Consider the following 23,090-nt stretch of genomic DNA (forward strand, 5'->3'; position numbering starts at 1 on the left):
AAGAGGATGAAGGCAAATGCCTCTGGGCTGCTGTGTACAGCTGGGAAACAAACAGATTAAAACGTCACTGCCAAGCAAACTCATGCACACGCACATATTAGCTCATAGATGATGTTATTATTGCCAGAGCGAAGCACTGTGACGTACGCACTCTTGTAACTAGGTTTTTGCTTATAGCAATCGTTGCTCAAAGAGTCACACTAGAGGTCTGCTAAACTTAACTTGTTATATCTTTGAGTTAGAGTCTGTGAAAATGGAGGCATAAGAGTTTACACCCTCATAGATGAAATGAAAGCACTTTAAAAGTTTAAAGAGTTTAAAAAGTTTAGATTTCTTTAGATTGTCAAAATGATTGTACGTCTGAGTCATATCAGAGCATATACTGTATATAACCATCAATATTACTGTCAGAAATCTAAAAGATATTGATGTATTCCAGCTGTATCATTCCAGCACTATTACAACCATATTCATTTAGGCTGTTCTCATATGGATTACAACATTTCTATATTTTGAAGCTCTATCCATTGTCAGTCTATAGCCAAAGCCACATTATCATGTGCTCGTATCGCATAATTTCAATTGATTGAATGATTCAGTGCTCTGACCATATAATTGTGACATTCAATGTAGGCTAATACTCTTTGGACAAGGATAATTGCAGAAAAAATGGACCATTTGAACATTTTTCGGTCATGAAACTCTGGCTGTGGAGACATTTTTAAAGCAAACGGTGTCTAATTAAACCCCAGCATAAGGGAAGGATAGAGAGGATAAAGCCCAAACTGCTCTACTGTAATGCAGTAGCGAAAGACTTTCGCTCTGTCCCAGTTCTGTTCCCTATAGAGATAGATGAAAAGATATGAGTTGAAGAATGACAGTACAGTGGCCAGCAGCTCAAGGCAGTGTGACTGAATCTCTGTAGAGTGAAGAAAAATCAGCCGATTTATTACCAGTCAAACCTTTGTTATGGAAAGAGACAGGGCAGGGATCTCGAACTAAAAATAAATAAATGTGTGGGTGGATGTGTAGGCATGTAGCATGTACTGATATACTGTGTGTGTGTGTGTGTTAAATTAGAATTTTCATAACTTTTCCAGTTGTGATTACAGAATTTGTAAAAACGTAAAAAAAAAAAAATTACTTTCACAGAAATGCTAAACGCTAGCTGACTTGATCATAACTAGATTTTTAGGAGAACATATCATTAATATAATTTGATTGATTGATTTGTTTGGTTGTAATATGATTTGTTATTTGTAATTTGGTTTTTATTATTATTATAATTTTTCTTTTTAGCGAGGGGTTCTCACATCTTTTAATAATGAATTTCCATAACATTTTCAGTTGATTTTCCGGATTACTGGATTATATAAATTGCACTCAAAAAATGCTTTTCCTGACCTGGGCATGACTAGATTTGGTCTATTTTTTAGTTTGTTCTCAGCTGTAAAATGATCACAAATGTAGTGCTTTTGTTCCAATTAAGAGTCAGACATCTTTTACAAATTTTATAAAAAACATTTTTTTTAAGCTAAATTGCACTCACTAAAATGCAATATCTAGCCAACCTGAGCACAACTAGATTTCACTAAAATGTATATATTTAATATGTTAAATATATTTAACAAGAAAATAATATTTTTGCCTATTTAAATCATTTGATTTATTAGCAAATATTTACATACCATCATAAACCTTATTCTGTCACGTAAATATACATGTACAGTTCAGACTTTAAAGAACATTTTCTTTCGGCTGTAGTCAAGCAAAATTGGATCAGAATCAGAAAAAATTACAGAGACAGACTGCTGCTGAGGGTCAAGGTTTTCCGTGCCACATAACACAGTGCATTGGTTAGTGAGAGAAGATGCAGTGATTTGTTCTCAGCTGTATTATGCGTTTATTTCAACTGGGGTCCCCACAGCTTTTAACAAATGAGACAACAACGTGAAACAATTCTGCAACTTCTTGCTGTCTTGAGCATAAACAGATCTCTAACAAGATTTGAATAGAACAAATTATATTTGTAACTAGAAAATGTTATTTGCTCTGTTAAAATTGGTTGATTTATTTTAAAATATTGTAAAAATAGGTGTGGCTATGAAGCAAGTTTAGTACAGTGCAGTTAGTGGTAATATGTTATAAAAATATAATAAAGCCTTTATTATGCATTCATCTTAGTTGTAAAGCTCAACAGTCATGACTATGCGTACAGAAGCTGTATAATGTATGATGTGACTTAATCACTCAATACTGACAGTACATGGTTGATGTTAGTTTTTTAATTAAATTCGGAGGGCTGGAATACGATACATTTTACCTGTTTAGAAGTCTTCCAAGGTGAAAAGTGACCTGCAATGGAGAACAAAACCTTTAGCATGCTGGATCTTAAGTTTTATTTGAAGTGGGAATTTAAAGCAAATCAAAACAGAAAAGAAAATGAGAAAGCTAGACGATAACCTTTTATTATTATGACAGCGGTTCCCTCTTGAGCTTAATTCTCAACTGTGTAGATGCAGTTTCATTTATTTATTTATTTTTAGCTAGTGTCTTTTTTTTTTCTAAGTGGGGTCCAAAAGATCACATCTATTTTGTAAGTTAATTCTAATTTAAAATTAAATGTTAATACAACTTTTGTGGAAAATAACTTGAGAATGTTTAAAAAGCAGCATTTCTTTCGATGGAAGGAACTTTTATACAAAAATGTTCAAATCTGCCTATTTGATTAATGACCTAGAAATATAGTGCAGCATGAATATTTAATATCTAGACACTTTTTTTGTTTCTGACTGTCTCTTTGTATATTGGATTCAGTAATTAAGTCATTGAATTAATTTCTACCAAGTTACTTAACTTGTTGAAATAGTTGAGGTGTTAAGCATCTGAATAATTCTAAGTAGTGTTAAACAAGTTATCTTTAAAGTGCTCTACAGGTTCAGTGTGGAATTACAAATTGAACAGCATTTAAAATCAAGGCCATTTCATCTGTATTACAACCAAAAACTCAAACAGCGGCTATTCAAATATCTATTCAATTCAGAATTTGCTCCTCTCAAAAAGCAATTGCACTTTGAGTACAAGTGGCTATTATTTGAATATTTCATGTATCTGTTGAGAAAAATAGAGATTTGAATGTAAAATATACATGTTTGACCCTAAGGACTGTATTTGTTGATCCTTTTTGATGACAAAAAAAAAGTATCCTGTTGCAATCAATGAAAGAACGCCCAAATCCAATGACAGAAAGATGCTTAAAATGCACCAAGCGGCATCTCCACATCACATCAAATGCCCATTTTCCCCCTGGAGGAAAAACATTGTCTGAGAGGAGGCGAAAGTCCACAAGGCTTCTGAACTCTAATCATAACAAACAGGAAACAGTGGCAGTGTAGAGCACCTCTTCTGGTATTAATAGCTAAATAATACTCGCCAACATCAAACGGCAAATTCATGAATATTTTCTCTCTAAACTCCTCCTAAATTGGCCTTGAAAAGCACCAAACAAACACACACATACACAGGCCATCCAGCATTTTGCATTCAACTTCTCCCTCTCTGTCTTTCATGTCTTACCACAGATGACCTTCAGGAATGAACACGGCGATGCAAATGACCTGTTTGGAATTAGAGAGAGAGAGAGAGAGAGAGAGAGAGAGAGAGAGAGAGGGAGAGAGTGCACAAACATACTAGAGCTGCACAGTTAACAAAGAATTAAAGGGGCCATATTAGGGCTGGGCGATAAAAATCGATTTTATCGATTAACTCAAATGTGTAGTTTACATCGATTTGTTTGAATGAAAACACTACAGCAGTGTTACTCATTGTGCAACTCGCCAAGCTTTACTTTTGTTGCCCGTATGACAATAATTAATACGATGATATGATCATGCAGTCAATACAAATATTTACTAAAAACATTAAAGACAAGCAGGGCTTTAACATAACTCACACCATGTCTACACCGGACACGAGTGGCACGTTCCAACAAAAGACAATAGAACCCAGTGATGTTGTCTACACTGGACATGGCGCGATGCGACACGATCCCCTTCAGTAAACTGATGCCTCGTTCTATTTATGACGAAATGTACTGACACTACGTTCAGATGATTTGACACTGTAGTGTGGTGTCATCAAGTTTAGACACACTTTTAGCGCAGCGGGCGTGGCACGACATGGTGTAAACGCAGTTAGACAGTGTCTGCTCGATTTATAAATGATTAAAATTTAAAAATTAAAAATAAACTAGTGGCATTACAATATGAAAATATAGACCAGAAAATATATTTACACTTGCTTTGTCCTACGTCCATGACACTGACTCACTGCGGAGCTGCCAGTTTGAATCTGAACAGCTCTTAATGCTGAGTGTGCACTTGGACGTTTAGATACATGATGGGCTAGTGTATATATATATATATATTAGGGCCGGGACTTTAACGCGTTAATTGAGATTAATTAATTACACAAAAAATAACGCGTTAACTAAGATTAATTAATTACAGAAAAAAAAATTCCCGCATTTTTTATAACTTAATTTTGCACCGCGGAACGTTTCTCACTGGATGAGTTTCGGCGGGACCGATTATACTGGAGCACCAACTAGCGTTCGCATATCACCGCAGCAGCACATCCAGCCTCAAGTATCACCTAAACGCAAAACATATAGCAGCTAGCGTGGACTTTACATTTTATGTTGACCTATGTATTGTTTTGGCCAAGGTTGTCGAGAGTTGGACTTAGTATGTTATGGCCTCTGAAGCAACAGAGAGAGGTTTTCTAATAGTCAGGGTTTCCAATATTCTGAATGTAATTGACAGTATTGTGTTTTACTTAAAAACACACTTTACAGAAGGCTCCAGCACCTATAAGCTTCCTGAATTTCTGAAATATACTATTTCTAAATTGTTTCTAAATATGCTATTGCTACACTTAATGGCAAAAATTGCACTGGTCTGCTAGACTTGGTTAAACAAAAATAAACAATATTTTGTTGCTTAAACTTATGTATTCAGTCATTATTCAATGGTATACTATAAATCCATGTGAAAATAAATTACTTCTCACTGTTCTCAGGTCAAATATTTATATGCGATTAAAATGCGATTAATTTCGATTAATTAATTACAAAGCCTCTAATTAATTAGATTAATTTTTTTAATCGAGTCCCGGCCCTAATATATATATATAAACGTAAGGTTTTTCCAGCTTTAAGGTAATACTGCTTTTTTATTTATTTATTTCATAAATCATCTTGCCTAAATTTCAGACAAATTTGACTGGTAAAAGATAACGAATGATAGCCCCTTTTGCATTGCATTGCACAGATTGATAAAAAGACGTTTTTGACTAGATGTACGTTTTGATACTTTCTGATTGACTCTGCCCTATCAGTGCGGCTCCCATGAAAAAAAAAATAGTGAAGACTTCTGACTTACAAACATTTACAAACTGTATCCAGTACAAGATACAGTTTCTGCTTCGTCATGTCTGGAGCTGATCCTTGCTGGTCACTGGGGAAATACATCAACTTTGCACTGTGGATCACTGAATCAGCTTTCACCGTGGATGAAGCATAGTCCAGTCATATTTCAGACCAATGAGTCTTGTAAAAATCGACGTGTTTCGGAAGGCGGGGAATAGAGGTGAAACAATAATGTACAGTATGCGGAAAATAATGTGTTTTGTGAATCTTAAACCACATAAACACATTTCATTACACCAAATAATGTTAGCAACATCATATGACCGCTTTAAGAATATGTAGTAATAATAATACGTCTCTTAATAATAATAATTATGCCTAGACGGTTGCTTGTTTTTACTTGTGTTGTAAAGTGATTATCTGATTAATATATCATTTTTTATATTCCTAGACTTATTTGTTGCAGTTTTTTATACAGTTATATTGTAAAACTAAAATACCTTTTTTAGTTTGTGCTGTTAGATATTTGGCTGCATCTCAAGTTCTTTTTCGCTTAACTGTCAAATTCATGTCAGATAATAAAAATACTGTAATGAATACAGTAGTTCACTATGTATTTGTTCATGTTTTTTTAAGGGATAAGTCTGAAGCATACCATAAAATGATTCTAGCAATTTACACAGGGCTAGTAGTATATACAGCTGTATATACAGATACACACCCAGGTATCGGATCAGTACTCGCTATCGGCTGATACCCTGAGCCCAGGTATCGGAATCGGTATTGGGAAGAGAAAAAGGGTATCGGGACATGATTTGTTATATATATATATATATATATATTAGTGCTGTCAAAATTAGCGCATTAACGCATTCGATTAATTTGAAATATTTAACGCGTTAAAAAAAAATAACGCAATTAACGCGGTTGCAGTTTTTTTATTTCCAGTTGTGGCCTATGTGTGTTCAACGTGCAAAGAAATATGGATAAGACCAAGGAAGGACTTTTAGACGGAAAGTTTCAGTATAAAACTCTGCCGGATTACTCTTCAGTCTGCCACAAGAAACATTACTCTTCATTTAGTCTGCCACAAGAAACAGCAACATTAAAATCATGAACTCAAATGTCATTGTTTAAAAAACAATGACTGTAACAGTGCGTAAATCAGACCTTTCTGTAACGGTAACGTTAATAAGCTTAGACGAAAATAACGAAATAATTGTGTAGCGGAGTATTTTTTGTACACAGTGCCGCGAACTGTCAATCACTCCTGTACGTGTGCATCACTGTCCTCCTCAGCTGCAGCAACTTGCGCTCTCTCTCTTCATCAAGCTTTAAAACAAAAAGGGGACAAAAGATCATATTGTCTTTGTGCATAGGCTATAGATTAATTAGATAAACGAATATCTAAATTTGTGCCTTGCCGTCTACGGTATTTTTTTAGAACTTAGAAAAAAGATGCTGCAGCCAATGAACAGCCAGCGGGGGATCGACTCAACCTCCGCAGACAGTTTTTAATGTTTATCAGACAATAAATACTCAAGATTTTGCTTTAGTATAACTCACAACGAGTTTCACACACCTTCTCCGGCCACGTTGAGTTGTTGACACTTAACAGTGGGAAAGCGACACATGCGCTATTCACTTGTATAAGTTAAGGGTGAATGGGTAATGTAGTTTCTGCTCTGGGTGGGATGAATTAGGAAGCTTGCATTGTGAAGGGCGCTCTGAAAATCGGCAAAAAGATTAAAACCTCTATTAAAATAGATGTCCAAATGAGCGTACCGGTACGCTACAAGCACGTTCTGGGCGCACGGAGAGGTGGCAGTACGCTCAAGAGCTATATCTGGAAGTGGCGGTACTGAGTACTGGTGCATACTGGCCCACTTAAAGCACTGGCAATGACTATACTTTGGAATTTTTTTGCAGTCCACTTAGAATTCAACATGGAAATCATTTTTGTTTTTTATTGGCATTGATTGTTTTGAAATTCAAATGGTACTTACATGCCTGTGTTTTTATTTCTGTAATAAATATGGCTTTCAAGCCAACAGTTAATTTGGAGGATATTGATGGTTTATTGCAGGTATGTTGTTTACATGAGAAAATCTGTGTTACAAGTTAAACAAAAATTCCAATAAACAATCATATTTTGAATTTAAATAGTTTCTTTGTCTTGAGTTTACATTAATTATGTACATTTTACATTTACATATCCAAAAAGTTTCAGTTTTTTAATTGCGATTAATCGCGATTAATCGCGATTAATTTTTTAAAAATTGTGCGATTAATTAGTTAATTTTTTTTAATCGATTGACAGCACTAATATATATATATATATATATATATATATATATATATATATATATATATATATATATATATATATCCAATTCACTAGTTAATTTTTATTGGATGAGGATTGTAATCAAGGTATATATATATATATATATATATATATATATATATATATATATATATATATATACCTTGATTACAATCCTCATCCAATAAAAATTAACTAGTGAATTGGATAGTAATAGAATTGGAAGTAATCATTGCCTTGATTGCAATCCTCATCCAATAAAACTTTAACAGTGAGATGCTGGTTATCCTGAAAAACTTCCCAGAGTGTTTTAAAACTTCCCCTCAGTGGTTTAAAACGATCTAATCACAAACAAATAAGCAAAACTGGGTTAAAGGGTAAGAACAGAAACTGTACTTCAGTAGTTTTGTGTTAATTACGTTAAATTATTTTAACATTGAAAATCCTAAATGTTATATAAATTTGTAAATATGTAACACTTCACATTTTGGTTGTTGTCAGTATGACTACATTGTTCACATCAGCCTATACCTAATCATGCAAAAAAAAAAAAAAAAAAAAATGATGTAATGTACAGTATCTCATTTATGTACAGATACCTACATATAAAAAATAAGACCAGGCTTGAAACTCAGAATCTTCTGATTGTGATTATAATGTGTTATAATATCTTTATAATGTGAAGGTGACCTTTTTGAGCTTCTGATGTATAATACAGAAACAGTCCTCAGCTCTTTTTGGACGTACAGCCTACATAATGAATCTGACATGCAGCCGCTGCACACAAAATAAGTATTTTAATGCATACTAAATTCAAATCGAAAAAAAAAAAAAAAATCACACACTGTTAACTCTTTCTTCATGCTGAATTTACGGCACAAGCACAACTGGGCTGCTTCAAATGAGCAAGACTGAGCAAGAAATCAGTGACACTAGCTGAAAGGAAAGGAAAGTGGCTTGATTGTGCTCCATCCGAAATTAATGGAACAGTGCTCTGGAGAGCACATATACAAGTCATATCATACCTCATCATTGCGTGAAAATCAAATGGTCTTCTGATGCAAAAAGATGAAAACATACTTTACAAAAAAAAGAAAAGAAATAAAAGCATTTGTTCAAAGAAGTGCTTTGCTAAAAAAAAAACAGGAGCTGTTGGAGCATTGTGGTCGATGGCTATAAATAACACTAAGTGAACACAGCAAACAGAAAAGGTCAGTGAATAACAACCCTCGAATTTCAATTCCTAATGTAGTTCACATCACTTCACAAGTCTTAATCAGCTCACAGATGCGGTTATTAAATATCTCGCCCAATTTGAACCTGCACTGGCTAACACACTGTATGATGCATTCAAATAATCACCTCCTAGATTCTGCAACATCCTTGATGCGTATAAAGCAGATTGTGCTAATAACATTCATCAAATGCTGTAAATGTGTATGATGCAGGTGAGACTAGGAGAAAACCCAATCCAGTCAGGCTTCTATCAGTAAATGTGTCCCACAACATCCTGCCATCTGGCAATAACGGAAGAGTTACCTACTTCTCCAAATTTTCTATTCACTAATTGGTGATCACATGAGAGGAGTTTGACAACAGGGAAAGAAGATCTTACAGTATAGAAAGATTCTTTTCATGTGTGTTTGGACAACAAGGAGAATATAGCAGGGCAAACTTGTCATAAAGGTTAACTATTATTTACGATGTGTGTGTGTGTGTGTGTTTGAACCTGGAGCACAAAACTTAAGTCTCTGGGGTATGGTTTTAGCAACAGCCAATGTATGGGTCAAAATGATCGATTTTTTGTTTATGCCAAAAATCATAAGGATATTAAGTAAAGATCATGTTACAGGGAGATATTTTGTAAATTTACTACTGTAAATATATCAAAACTAAATTTTTCGATCCATTGCCAAGAATTCATTTGGACAAAGGCGATTTTCTGTATATTGTGATTTTGAGCATAATGATATCTTCTTCCAGCCTTTCACGTGTGAGCTCTAGCGCATACTGATAAAAATATGCTGTGGACACTCAGGACACCTGATGTCCATTTTGCCACAAATCAGTGACTTGCTTACCATCTAGTTGTTACTTTATGACTTGAGGTTCCTTTCATTAACCCAACAGATTTAAGCAGCACAGAGATCAGATGGGGAGCATTAATCTTCATTTATTTATAATATACACACAGACCCAGCAGGCAGCAGTCTGACTGCTGAGCACATCGAGGTATGAATATATGTACAAACGGCACATATGTAGTGTTGCAAATATAGCAATATTAAATACTGAATATTCAATAACATGTATTTAAACATGTATATACATTTGCAGCCACTGTCAAGTCCCCATAAGCTCCTTTTGAAATTGTGAAGCGCGTGTCTGGTAAGCCAATGGTCCCATGCCTATATCTGAGTTAATGGCTATAAATCAGCTAATGAGAATATTAGTAGAGCTGGAACTAATTAGCTCTTTGATGAGACGCTGAGAGGCGTTTGTTTTTCTCAACCAGCTAAGTGTCATCTGCTTCTGTAACACACACAAACACACACACACACACACACACACACACACACACACACACACACACACACAGACACACATTACAGGGACTCTCCATAGACGTAATGGTTTTTCTACTCTACAAACTGTATTTGCTATCATACTACACCAACCCTACACCTAAACCTACCCCTCACATAAAACTATTGGCAATTTTTTTTATTTCACAAAGCACCATTTAATATTTATTCTAAGCATTATGGTTTATGGGGACACAGGAATTGTCCTCATAAACCATGATTAGGTTGTTGTTCCCATGTCATTATACACATTTGTGTCCTAATAAACCTTATACCAGAACACACACATACTTTAGGATGGATAGAGCTGCTAGTGAAGAGGATAACTGATAAGCTGGATTTATCACACCATATAAGATATTAATGCAAGCTTTGAAAAGTAATTTAAATAGTGCAAGCATACTCTCTCACATATACACACACACACACACACACCAAGCTAGACAGAACATTTCCTCTAAACACCAGCTACAGTACAACCAAAATAGCAGATGCTTTAACTGGTGGCCATGACAACAGTGAGACAGGAAGCACAAGACTGAATGATATCCACCACCTTGTGTAACCATCTAAATTACTCAAATATATAAACTTGACAAATGTGTCAAAAATAAAACCTGACAATAAGTTAGAGCTGAAGAGTATTGGGTTTTCTACATTAGAATACTTTCTTCTATCCCAGCTTAATATTCAGAGCTTCTTGAAGGTTGATTTCTGAGCATCCTGACTAGCAAAACCAATGGGAATCTAAGACAAACCAGTCTTAAAACAATATAGTAGGAGGGCAGAAACTACACGCTTCAGCTTTAAAATCTAGTCACCTTACCAAAAGACACTAAAACCTTTTTTAATTATTATTATGTATTTAATTATTATTTGGTGATGAGCTGTCTTTTTTTTATTTGCATATAAATTAAAATACATGCCTTTATAGATATACTGTATATAGATAAGGTTTTTGAAAGTACTGTGAAAAACATAAGACAAATTGAGTTTTTCAAAATGTAGAACTTTCTAAATGTTGGGCAAAATAAACAGATTTTTGCAGAATTGTGTGTTTTCAGATTGTATGTGGGCCTGGTTATCACAAGGCAAGCTCTTTAATGCAGCATTGACAACAGTATCAAAAAAATTAATTTGGTTTCTTTAATTTCAGAGATGAAGCAATCATTTTTCTCTTTATTTTTAGGTCCAATTCTCACTATTAACAAACCATTAACTACAAATTTTGCCTCCGTAAGCTCTTAATTTGCTTTTATACTAAAGAGTTAACTAATTTCTTCTGGAAAAAGGTTTTTGTTTCTGGGCATCATAACCAATATTCTGTTGAGCTGTTTGTCATACTAAAGCTGTCATAGTGACGTTCCCAGGGACATTTCAGTGCAACAATTATCTGATAACAACTAGATCTTCACTTAATAAGCCAGTCATTGAAACGGCAGATGGCGCTCTGGAAGGGTTTTTTTCTGGTTGGAGACTCTGATCCATGAGCTGCTCTTCAAAGACAGATCCAACTGATAACCATTCCAGAGGAACATGCCAAAATGCTCTTAAATCAGCAGCCAAGGGCATTTTCACAAGTGAAGAGTGCTAGACATGTGGGACAGTGAAATTATTGCAAAGACAAAGGGATCTGGCAGCAAAACCACATCACCATCTGGACATTATGAATGAGACATTTATAAACAATCAACCCAGTGTTACACCATGGAGAAGCCTTGAGATTTAGCTTTAGACTTCCACACCAAAGATAAAAAGAAGCTAAGAAGAGAATCGATCAGCAGGGATAAAGAAAATTGGCATAATAATAAAAGAGATAGAGAGTCTCAGTCCAGTGTCCAGTGGTGAGACAATAGGGCCAAACTGCGGCACATTAAGAAGTGGCACATCATTTCACTGAAACACTGACAGTTTTATTAGGGCATATAATAGGCTGTCTAAATGCTCCTGGACCGTTCTACTGATTGGATTCATAGAAAAGCTTTTAAATGTTGGCATTAGACATCTCCCCGTGTGAGTGAGCTACACCTTGTGTGACTGACTCACACAGAATCAGACGTAAAACAGAGGAGGCCTGCTTGTTAATTGGTAAACTGCATGTATATCTTGGTATGACAGTCAGTGCTGAGGAACATAATGTTTGTTAGCTCATTTCACATATGGCATACCATAGTTTAGCCAAGTAGGACATTAGCATTCATCCATTCAGAGTGTTTGCCTGCCTATGGCTGAAACACTGGGATAGGCTCCAACATACTCACGACCCTACACAGGACATGTGATTTAGAGAACGAATGGATGGATGAACATGTTTCCACTGTCCAAATCCATTGTGTACTCCATGATTCATTCACTGGACCCTGTACCTAAACCTGACCCTAACCTCTAAATTCTAAATCAAACCACTATTTCTAACCCTTATCCCAAACCCCATGTCCATTACTCCCATCCCTTCAACTAACCTGGTCCTAACTCTCAGTGTCAACTCCTACAGCAGACCGCAACCTAAATCCTAACCCTAACCCTAACCCTTTCACTGAATCCAACCCCCTAAATTCTAAATCTACTGATATAACCCTAATCCCAAATTCTGCTCTCCCGTCCCTTTTTCCTATTAACCTAGATCCCAACCCTCAGCACCAACTCCAATTCCAAACCTAAAGCCAAATCCATCATGATCTCCCTACACTTTTTACTGAACCCTGACCTTAACCACAATCCCAAACTTTAAAATCTAGACCTAACCCCATTTCTAACCATGATCCAACCAACCAAACTCCTTACTCCCTCCCCTTAGTTTAATATGGATCTTAACCCTCAGCACCAACTCCTATTTCAAAGCCCATTGCTAACTCCAACATAAAAATCCCAAACTAAAACCTAACATTTTATCATGAAAACTGACAAGTAAACTGAAAATAATAAAATCTAAATTTGTAACTAAATCACTGAATCAGTTGAACTCAGAATTAAACTCAGAACTGATTTGTCAATTATTATTATTTTTTTTTTGTTAATAGGATAAACCCATTAATTGAAAAGACCTCCTCTTACAAACTCAGATGTTAATTTGTCTAGTGAATAATGATTTTTTTCCCTCACTTAAATAAGTTGTATGGCTTCAGAAAACTTGGCATATAGCGCATCAAAAGGACAGAAGAAAGGAAGAGGTGCAGATAAATACAGATGGAAGCAGCATTGAATAAAACTGACCCTGCGAGAGAAACTGTTGGTTTGTGCAAATCATCTTCTGTCCTCCTTATGTCATTCATGGCATGTTTGAACAGACGGATGTTAAACTCGAATGGTAGCGTGATGCTACAGGCTGTTTAGCGTTTCAGGGCTCACTGTGCAGTCTGTCTGAATATGACGAGGAAAAGAATGGGACAGATTGCTGATGTATGGGACATCAGGCCATATTCATATTCAAGTGACCATAAATGACCTTCAAGCACGCTGACTCAGTTAGTGCCACAGAAGTCTGTCTGGCGACATGCACCAGAAACAAAACATACACCCTGGTTGTGGGTCAGTGCCTTTACAAACACAAATGCTATTAAACAGAATGTACATGTAGTTTCATTACACTTAACGTGTAAGCACAAATCACAGCACATTGACATCAAATGAATGAATACGGATAGTCTTACTGTAATTTGCTCCAAAGAGTTCGGAATTACTCAAGATGACCTCTGTACCCTTCACTGGTCCAAACAAACTGACTAACAATAGAGCTGAATGCCCAGTTTTGAAACAGCCTGGAAATTGCAGAGACTTTACACATATCACAATGTCATTTTGTTATATAATGCAATGACATTAATACATTTGTGTTCATTAAATTTCCCCAAACTTTTTGGAGTCAGTATAATTAGCAGAATACCAGACATGTTCCTACAATAATTATGCATGTGTACTTATGAGAGTGTGTGCTTAGGAGTGCATTTGTGCTTCATACTGTATGTAAAGTGCACAGAGGCTGTAATCCAGCATACTGATCACTGGGGCTTAACAAGGATTTAATGTCTCTCTCGGAAACCTGCACTGACATACAGTAGAGGAGAGACATTCTTCACAAAAACTCCCATGATGCCTCTCTAGATCTTTCTCTTCTTCACTTATTTTTTTCCTATTTTCTTGTGAACCCTCAGAGATGAGTTCTTACACTGTATTGGAAATCTAACTTATTTTATTTCTCCAATTCTAATCACTGTAAACAGAGTGACTAAACCTTGCACAATACAGTGCCTCATTCTCGTTACTGTAACATGAAAAAAATAATGCTGAAATATTTATGGATCATGGTAGCATTTTCTGCATTTCCTTTAATGAATCAAAATAACAGATGTAAAAAAATAAAAAAACCTGTCAAAATTTAATTAACTGTACTTAAAAAATTATCACATTACAGAAATGAGAACCTGAAAAAGCTGAAAAAATACTAGTAGGAGATTACTCTTATTTAATGCTATGATGATACTTAATTGCTTTGAACAAATGTTGTAATTTTGCTACAGTGATGGTTAAGAGCTCAATCTTTTCCCTCTCTGTTCTGAATTTTAATCTATTTATTCCCTTGCTTTCCTTCTCCCTTTCTCTCTGGGTTATAACGGACACTCTGATTGCTACGGGTCATAAATCACAGTGGCTCAAGCTGCTTTTAAAAATGGCTTATATGATCTCAGTCAAGGTGTCAGTTAGAGCTAAAGCCATTTATTGTATTCATTTTTGTATGCTTTTTTATAGTATAGACTGGTGCATGTCGATTGGCTTTTACTACATTTTAGTTTCCTAACATGAATGATAATTAATCTTGGCCTAAAACCACAGGCATAAACACACACACACACACACACACAAAACGTGAGTGCTTCCATCTGCGATTATAGATCAAATGATATGCTTACCAGGCACTGATATGGTGGACAGGCTGTATGCTTACCCCTGATTCTTTAGTATTGAAACAGACAAAACAGGCTAAAGAACTGAAAAAAAGATGAGTCATAGAATTGAATTAGTCTATTAAATATGTTCAGACATAGTCACCTAAATTTGGTTTCAAAATTCTGCTTCTTCCATTTTCTCACATATGTATGTTTTTTTCACTCGTCAACCAATATCACTGTGATATATTACATTAAAGGGGTGGTTGACTGCTTTTTTACTTGGCTTTCTTGTGTTTATGAGGTGCAGTGTAACATGTCTTCAAGCTTAATTTAGAAAACAAAAAATGCCTTATTATTTATATATTTTATATATTACCGCTGATTCTATTGTCAGTTGACTTCCTGTTTCTATGATACCACTCACTCAGAAATACGCAATGGGCTCAAGCAGAGGATCAAGCAGAACCTCTGCAAGCACGGCTCTTAAAAGATGTTTCGGAATGGTAAGTAAGAGTTTTTTGTATTTCTCTCATATATTTTAAATACGCTGAGATTTGGATTTCCTCAGAAAAAAGGAATGAAGCACTTTATTCAGCAACCAGATCATAAACATGAGTAAGTCTCTTTTTATTTATTTATATACTTGTAGTAGTTTTCACATAACTTGTAAACATTTTACTAGTTAGACTTTTTCCAAACTATAAATCCTGATTAAATGTATAATCAAGTGAAACATATGAAGTTTCAATAACAATATACAATACTATACCATTCAAAAGCTTGATGTAAATAATTTAAATGTAACAAATAGATAACTGTAACAAATGTAACAAACAATTCTGTTCTTTCAATTTATCAACAAAAAAAAAAAAAAACGCTGAAAAAAATATTCTGACATCAACATTACTAATACTAATTTTTGTTGTTGTAGAAAATAAGATTGTTAAAAGGATTTCTGAAGGATTGTGTGACTGGAGTAATGATGCAAAAATTCAGTTTGAAAGTCAGCTTTGATTGTTCTAATAAACTGTTTAACTGCACTCGCCAGTGGATACTAAATTACATTGTGGGATAATTAAATATATTCTAAATAAACTACAAACATAAAATTATATAGATTTATTTTGTCCCCACATTCTTTCTTGTAACTCTTCCCTCTCAGTGACACAGCTGACTGAACGGCTCATTATGCAGCACATTAAGCAGCACATTATGCGGGCCTTTGTCTTCTCAGGTGTAAATCACAATGATATTCATGATAGTTGATGCCCTACTCACATATGACTTTTACAAACAAAAACTTAAATTAGAAAATTTAAATCAATATATTATTTTCTGTAAGTGAGTAAACAAGAAGATTTTCACATAATTTAGAAAGAAAAATTCTAGGCTACAAGATCCAGTTCTCTAAAATCCTGGGAACCAATGTTCTGTATGTGTTTTATGGCCTTATTCAAGTGATTTTAAATTTTTAGTTTTTCACTAACCACGCATAACATTTTTTTCCTCAAAAACACAATAATGTACTTACATACTGCTCACATATCAGTATAGCCCAGTTTGTGCTGATTACAGTGAGATTAGACTTTAGGCATTTAGATATTTATAAGAAACTGAAAACTGCACAAATGTCAGGGCATGACAAAACTTCTCCAGGCCTGCATCTACATCTATACTACCAGATAGTTTCAAACACATTTTCAGCTCAGCTGAAAGAAATAAAAGAAAATGTAACTTAAAATGATAAAATTATATAAAACTATAAAAATTATATATAACCCACCAGTGTCTGTATGACCTTGTTCATCTCAAAATAATGAAAATAAATGTCAAAATAAACCCTTCAGGATGAGGGATGATTTTGATACCGCTGGATTTATTAAAAATAACCTGTCAGTCTCACAAAATTAGGTACACATCTGTGAAAACCAAAAGAAGAAGTATAAATCTAATACTTCAGGACATGCATTTTTTAAAAATCTAAACTATTTGAAATATATATTTGAATTATTGAGTTACAGTATTGTACTGAGGGCAGTTGGTTTTGAGGGAAGTGAAAAAAAAAGAATAAAGAAATATTATACTTTATTAAAATAAAATAAAGAAACAAATAAAAGAGCATTCTAGTAATTGGGTAGAATGTAAAAATCTAGAATCTGTAATTATTCTCGGGTGAGAAACAAGTTAGCACCAGCAGTAATCAACAGCACTGTAAAATAATCAGCTCTGATTCACTGCCCCTTGAGAGCTAGACACTGAACCAGCAAACCATAATTTGTATTTGAGACAGTGTAGGTGTCTGGGACACGGTGTACGTGAGTGTAGGAAGTGCTTGTGTGCTGGAAAGCACATCACTGCGAAATGCCATGTGTGAAGCTTTAAATAGCTGTTTGGCATCAGTTTTGGGAACAATTTTGATTTTAGCATAACTTTAAAGACTCAGTGAAGCAAAAGAAATGGCTTGATGACTGCTGTTTTCTTTCCTGGATAGGAGGTGGGACATATCCAAGGGGTCAATAGCTAGTAGCCTTTTGCCATTGGTCTGTTTCACTGAGGTGAGGTTACATTAGCAAAATTTAGGCAACATTTTGTGGGCAAACAAAATCCCTATTTCTATAGTCAACAACACAGTAATGCATAAAGCTCACTAAAGTCACTTTCAAACCAAGCAGCTTTCTGTTTGCATGACCATTTTAAACATGAGTGAAATTCACATGGGGAACTTTTTCGCCCACATGTAAAACTCCTTATTGTGCAGATTCCTATTGAAATGACTGATTTCGCTTCCTATATTTGGCCAAGCAACAGTAAATAAAGCATAGGCTAACATATAAATTAGCCTTAATGCTAAAAGACATGCTAAAACATGATTTCAGAGAGTCTTTAACTGTGCTGGTTTGTGAATTTTAGATGTGTGTGTGTTTGTGAAAGCATATTATGCAACAGTCCTTGTACAGAATGCAGGATATAAATATAGCGAGGACACAGGTAGTGCATATGCATGTTTGTACACTACTGTAATTATGTGTCAGAGTCTATTTTTACCCACAATGCTTTTCTGCACAGTGAAGGTCGGAAAAAGCAGAAACAGCTTGTTCTTCAGCATGACTCAGCGCTTTGAGAAAGCCAAGGAGTGAATTATAAAACTGCTAAGAAAGGCAAGATGGACTAAATTAATTAAGAGCCCCCCCCCCCAAAAAACAAAACAAAACAGAAGTCTCCTTACCTGCCCCTCCTCTCTGCACAACCAACATGGCCTCAGCCCCAACAGGACATTCTTTTAGCAGCTCCACCACCTGTGTGTGTGATAGCGTTAGCGCGGGTTGCTGGTTAATTTCCACGATCAGATCGCCCTCGCACAGCCCCGGGCACCCCTGTGCCTCCAGAATCTGATTCACCCGTTGTCCTCCATTATTGTCTGCTATAGTGAATCCAAACCCATCCGCCCCTTTCACCATGGTAACGGTTAAAAGCTCTCCTCCAGCCGCCCCTGACGATGCCATTGAGACGCTGTCCTCCAGTGGTCCGGTGTCCAGGTGGGTGTCTCCAGGGTGAGGTTGCGCCAGCGTCGTTTGGATTGGGTCGACGAAGCGAGCAGTGCGGGAGATGTACTCCATGTAGCTGTCGTAGCTATTCCGTCCGTTGACCAGCAGATGACGATCAATTAGACTGAGGGGGGACAGCAATGTACTGGCTGCATCCTCCGGGTCATATGGAAGAGGGTAACCCCTGCAAAGGACGAGGGTTACGCTTTGTCCAATTGGCACTGACTGGAAAAGCTTCACCACATCAGCGTGAGTGGTGCCCAGGACGCAGAGGTCATTAATGTAGACAATCACATCTCCTGGTAAATAATTAGACAAAAGGAAAGGTATATTAGCATATGCTAACACTAGTAGGTGTATATTTGGGCCAAAAGCCAAGGCTGTTTCAAAAGTTAGGAGTAAACTTAAACATAGTTATGCTTCTTTACAAGATAACTCATTCTCAGAAATCATTGAAATAAGCACAGTGACAGAAATCATCCAAAATGGTGAATTAGGTAAAACATTTTTTTTTTTTTTTTGATTCTTATATTTGATTCAATTAAGAAAAGTATTGATACAAGTTCTTTATCCATAATGGTAACACTTTAGAACAGGAAACATTTATTCACCAATAAATACGACTTTTTCTCTCAATAAATTCATAATTTGCTGCATATTAATAGTTAGTAAGGTAGTTGTTGCATTTAGGTATTGGGTAAGATTAGGAATGTAGAATAAGGTCTTATAGAACAAGGCATTAATATGTGGTTAATTGGTACCAATAAATGGCTAATATTCTAGTAATATGCTTGTAAATAAGCAACTAGTCAAGAGACCCTAAAATTAAGTGTTACCGTGTATTTTTGTGCCAATAAGAATGTGGAGCCATTAGCTTAGCAACACGCTAATATTAAACTATTTTGACTATCTGCTCCATTATTTGCGTGCTGTGTATTTTTGTGCTTATGTGAGCTAAGTCATTAACTTAGCAACATGCTGAAGTTAGACGCTTCAGAAACAGCAATTAGCTGAAATGCTAGTTGAGATTCTTTCACAATTTGGAACTATACCCAGTGAGAAAACAAACCCTGTAAGAGGGATCTAACGGTCATCCTGGTAAGATCCAGCTGGATATACTGAAATTCAGATTTTTTATTCCCCCCATGACATTAAAAGGGAAGCTTAGGATTGGTATTCCTTTAAGATTTTTTAACTATAGGAGTCAAATCTCCTGTGTGCTTCACAAGAAAAGCACCATTTTTGTGTGGCTTGCTGCCAGTGTAGAATGTTCCAAATCAATCGTTTTACCCGATGTAAAGATAACTGACAGCAAAATATCTCTAGGTTTCGGAACAGCGCTATTGAGGGGGAAAATATATTTTACCCAATAAGAACAGTCAGTCTAATCAGGGTGAGAAACCTTCTCCAATTTGCAACGATTTCAGTCATCCAATATTTATTCATGTCGTCTCCCCTGGCAACTGTGTCAATTACAGCGCACCAGTCGAAGGAACAATTTGAGGGACCTACTCAATCCTTTTCTCAGTCCTTAAATTCGCCATGCCTCAGGACTTGTGATCTTCACTTCCCTTTTTTCAAGAATTTTACCAGTCCTTTAGATGTTTGTTCACTGATTCAGTACAGTTTCACCTTCAGTGCTGGAATGTGAAACCAAGCTTGTGTACCATTTTTTTTAAATGTTTCCGCAGAGTATGTTTCAAATAAAAGCTTTGGCCTCCATCTTTGAATGCTGACAAAAATTAAATATCAGAAATGTAATTATTGTGGAAATGATAAGGTGCTCAATATTGAGCCTGTCCTCCAGCAAAAAACGACCGTTTGTGCAAGCACCTTATTACGACCTATATTTAAGTTTTAAAGTTAAGCGGCCTCTAGCGGGCGTAAAAATAATGACAGTATCGTGATGCATCTATCGTCATGAGATGACCTTTAATGTCATTACCAATCAAAACGCACGTCTATTTAAATGCAATTTGTGGACTTTTTGTGGATTTTTCACAGTAATTCGTACATATTTTACTAGGTGGCTTATTCGTTCGAATGACCACACCTAACCCCACCCCTAAACCTAACCCTCACAGAAATCATGCTAAATTATGATTTATTGAGTCACAGGGTCTACTGGTTTCCTAGAGACATTTCATGCAGTGACATACGTGTCTATCGTTAGGCTTGTCCCCTTCTGACTGTTATGTGTTGTTTGCAGGAATTTAAATTAATCTCGGTAAATACATTCAACATCTGCCTAGAGACTCTGGTGTTCCAATCAATACTTTCACATGCTTCCAGAGAGCAAATGATATTGGTGTGACCGGGCTGTTTCACACCTAGCTTTATGTCAGCATCAGTCTGGGCCGACACTCCACAGGGCAAACCAGATCACTACACTCCTACAAACAAGACATTATCATCCACTTACAATTCAAACTTCAAAAAATTCTAAATTCGACAGCTCCCGTTTTATGTTTTACTTTATTTTTTATCTGTGAATGCTGAAACTGGATCATAAGAGCCACTAAAATTGTTTAAATAAACTTCAACAAACTAAGACTGGGTTATAGCATATAGTATTAATAGGGTGCCTCATTTAAATTGACAAAATGTATAATAAGTTTGATTGATTTCCATGAACCAGTTCAAATAGTCAGTTTCAATTAAATGATTCAATGGATTTATTGATCACTCAAAGTTGTGCACAGATACTTATAATGTGCTACTTATTGTTTTATTAAAATTAAAATGATCTAATATTTTGTTTCCTGACTAAATCTATTCATTGCGAGACAACATAAAAAGAGCTCTGGGAACAAACGTCTGAGACATCGTATGCCTGTGACTGGCATTCTTAAAACACAATCAATACACAATCCCCTAAACATCGCTGCTGAGCCACAGCACAGTAGACATTCTATTCAAATGAAGCTCTAAACATCAAAATGCAGTGATTCTCCAACAGGCATATGACTTGTGTGCTTCCTGTCCCTCAGCAACACACTAGTGCACCTGATTCAACTCATTATCTGCTTGTTAAGCTTTAATTGAGAAGAATCGGGCACAGCTGCAAGGGGCAGAGTAAACATCAGTGCCACAGAGGCATCTATAGTGGGCGTAGATGAGGTGGATGGAAGGGCTCTAAGATGCAGGAAGTTAAGCATTTCACGTAGCAGATCTCAGCACTCTGCATGATAGTTTTATTTCATCATGGAAGCACTTAACCAGGAGGAAAGGAGAGAGAGGAATACGTGGCATGTTTACATCACACTATTAATTTGTGGATGAGGTGTTAAACAGTTGTTATGATTATTGTGGTGGTTATTAATGGGTTTAATTTTTTTTTTACTTGTTACATACTCACAAACATGTATATATTAGTAGTGACTTGTCTCAGCAAACATTCATAATGAAAAGAAACATAACATTAATCATATGAAAATGCAAATCTTGCATAATGGTGTATTCTACATTCAAAATCAGTAACAAATGTCCAAGAATTATCTTCATGTTAATTAATTTTCCCTAAATAAATAAAATTATATAACACTAATATCATATACATCATATTAAAATGATGTAAGTAAATGTATGCCTAGATTATAATGTTGAGTATTAAAATAGTTATTTTTTAAGGATTAACTTTAAGTGGGCATTAGATAATGCCAAAATTATTTGAGTCATTCTAGAGTCAATCTGATTGGATTTAAATCTGTGGCGCAAGATGAGTCATTAATTAACATTCTAGAGGAAATTAGCATACAGATTAGCCTCAAAGCTAACACACGTGGACTAAAATCAACAAAACGAATATTCTGATTTAATAAGGTCTTCAAAAGTAACATTATCCACCAAAATAGTGATGGCTGTGTACTATATGTATGTCCATATGCAAAGGACGTTCAAGTCCACCAAAGGATGTGAGCGAGATTTCCTCTCCGAGCTCCCTTATCCAGCAAAATTGAATATTTCACACTGGCGTAGAGCTGAAGCTCCTCCACAGCACTGTCTGAGTGTGTGTGAGTGTGTGTGTGTGTGTGTCTGAGTGTGTGTGTGTGTGTGTGTGTGACTGCAAAACAGCACAAGTAGGACAAGGAGTCTAGAGGGAAAATGAAGGGTGGAAGAGAGCAGAAAGGAGAGGAAAGGAGCAGAAAGGATGATTTCTACAACTAACAACAACAATAATACAATAAAACGGCATCATGGGAGACGCATTGACTATATTCTGAACTCTGCACTGTGGGTCCCTCTGAATATACTAGATATTTCAATGCTGATGCATGTGTGTGAGAGTAATGCTGCAGCAGTCACACTCCCACTAGGCTG

General features: G+C 35.7%; 1 protein-coding gene across 9 annotated transcripts in view; it reads right to left on the minus strand.

The window, feature by feature from the left end:
• The window catches only part of LOC113048222 (membrane-associated guanylate kinase, WW and PDZ domain-containing protein 2-like), a 202,626-nt gene that overhangs the window by 27,202 nt on the left and 152,334 nt on the right, over positions 1-23,090 (minus strand). For 8 of the 9 annotated variants that reach the window (XM_026209865.1, XM_026209866.1, XM_026209864.1 and 5 more), the window contains exons 10-11: positions 18,452-19,069; positions 2,324-2,355 (exon numbers count right to left, since the gene is read on the minus strand). In XM_026209865.1, coding sequence (XP_026065650.1) covers positions 2,324-2,355; positions 18,452-19,069 — 650 coding nt within the window. The remainder of the gene's footprint in view (positions 1-2,323; positions 2,356-18,451; positions 19,070-23,090) is intronic. The other variant, XM_026209867.1, reaches the window with a different exon arrangement.

Source organism: Carassius auratus, chromosome 29 (genome assembly GCF_003368295.1).
Source record: "Carassius auratus strain Wakin chromosome 29, ASM336829v1, whole genome shotgun sequence".
NCBI classification, from domain to species: domain Eukaryota; kingdom Metazoa; phylum Chordata; class Actinopteri; order Cypriniformes; family Cyprinidae; genus Carassius; species Carassius auratus.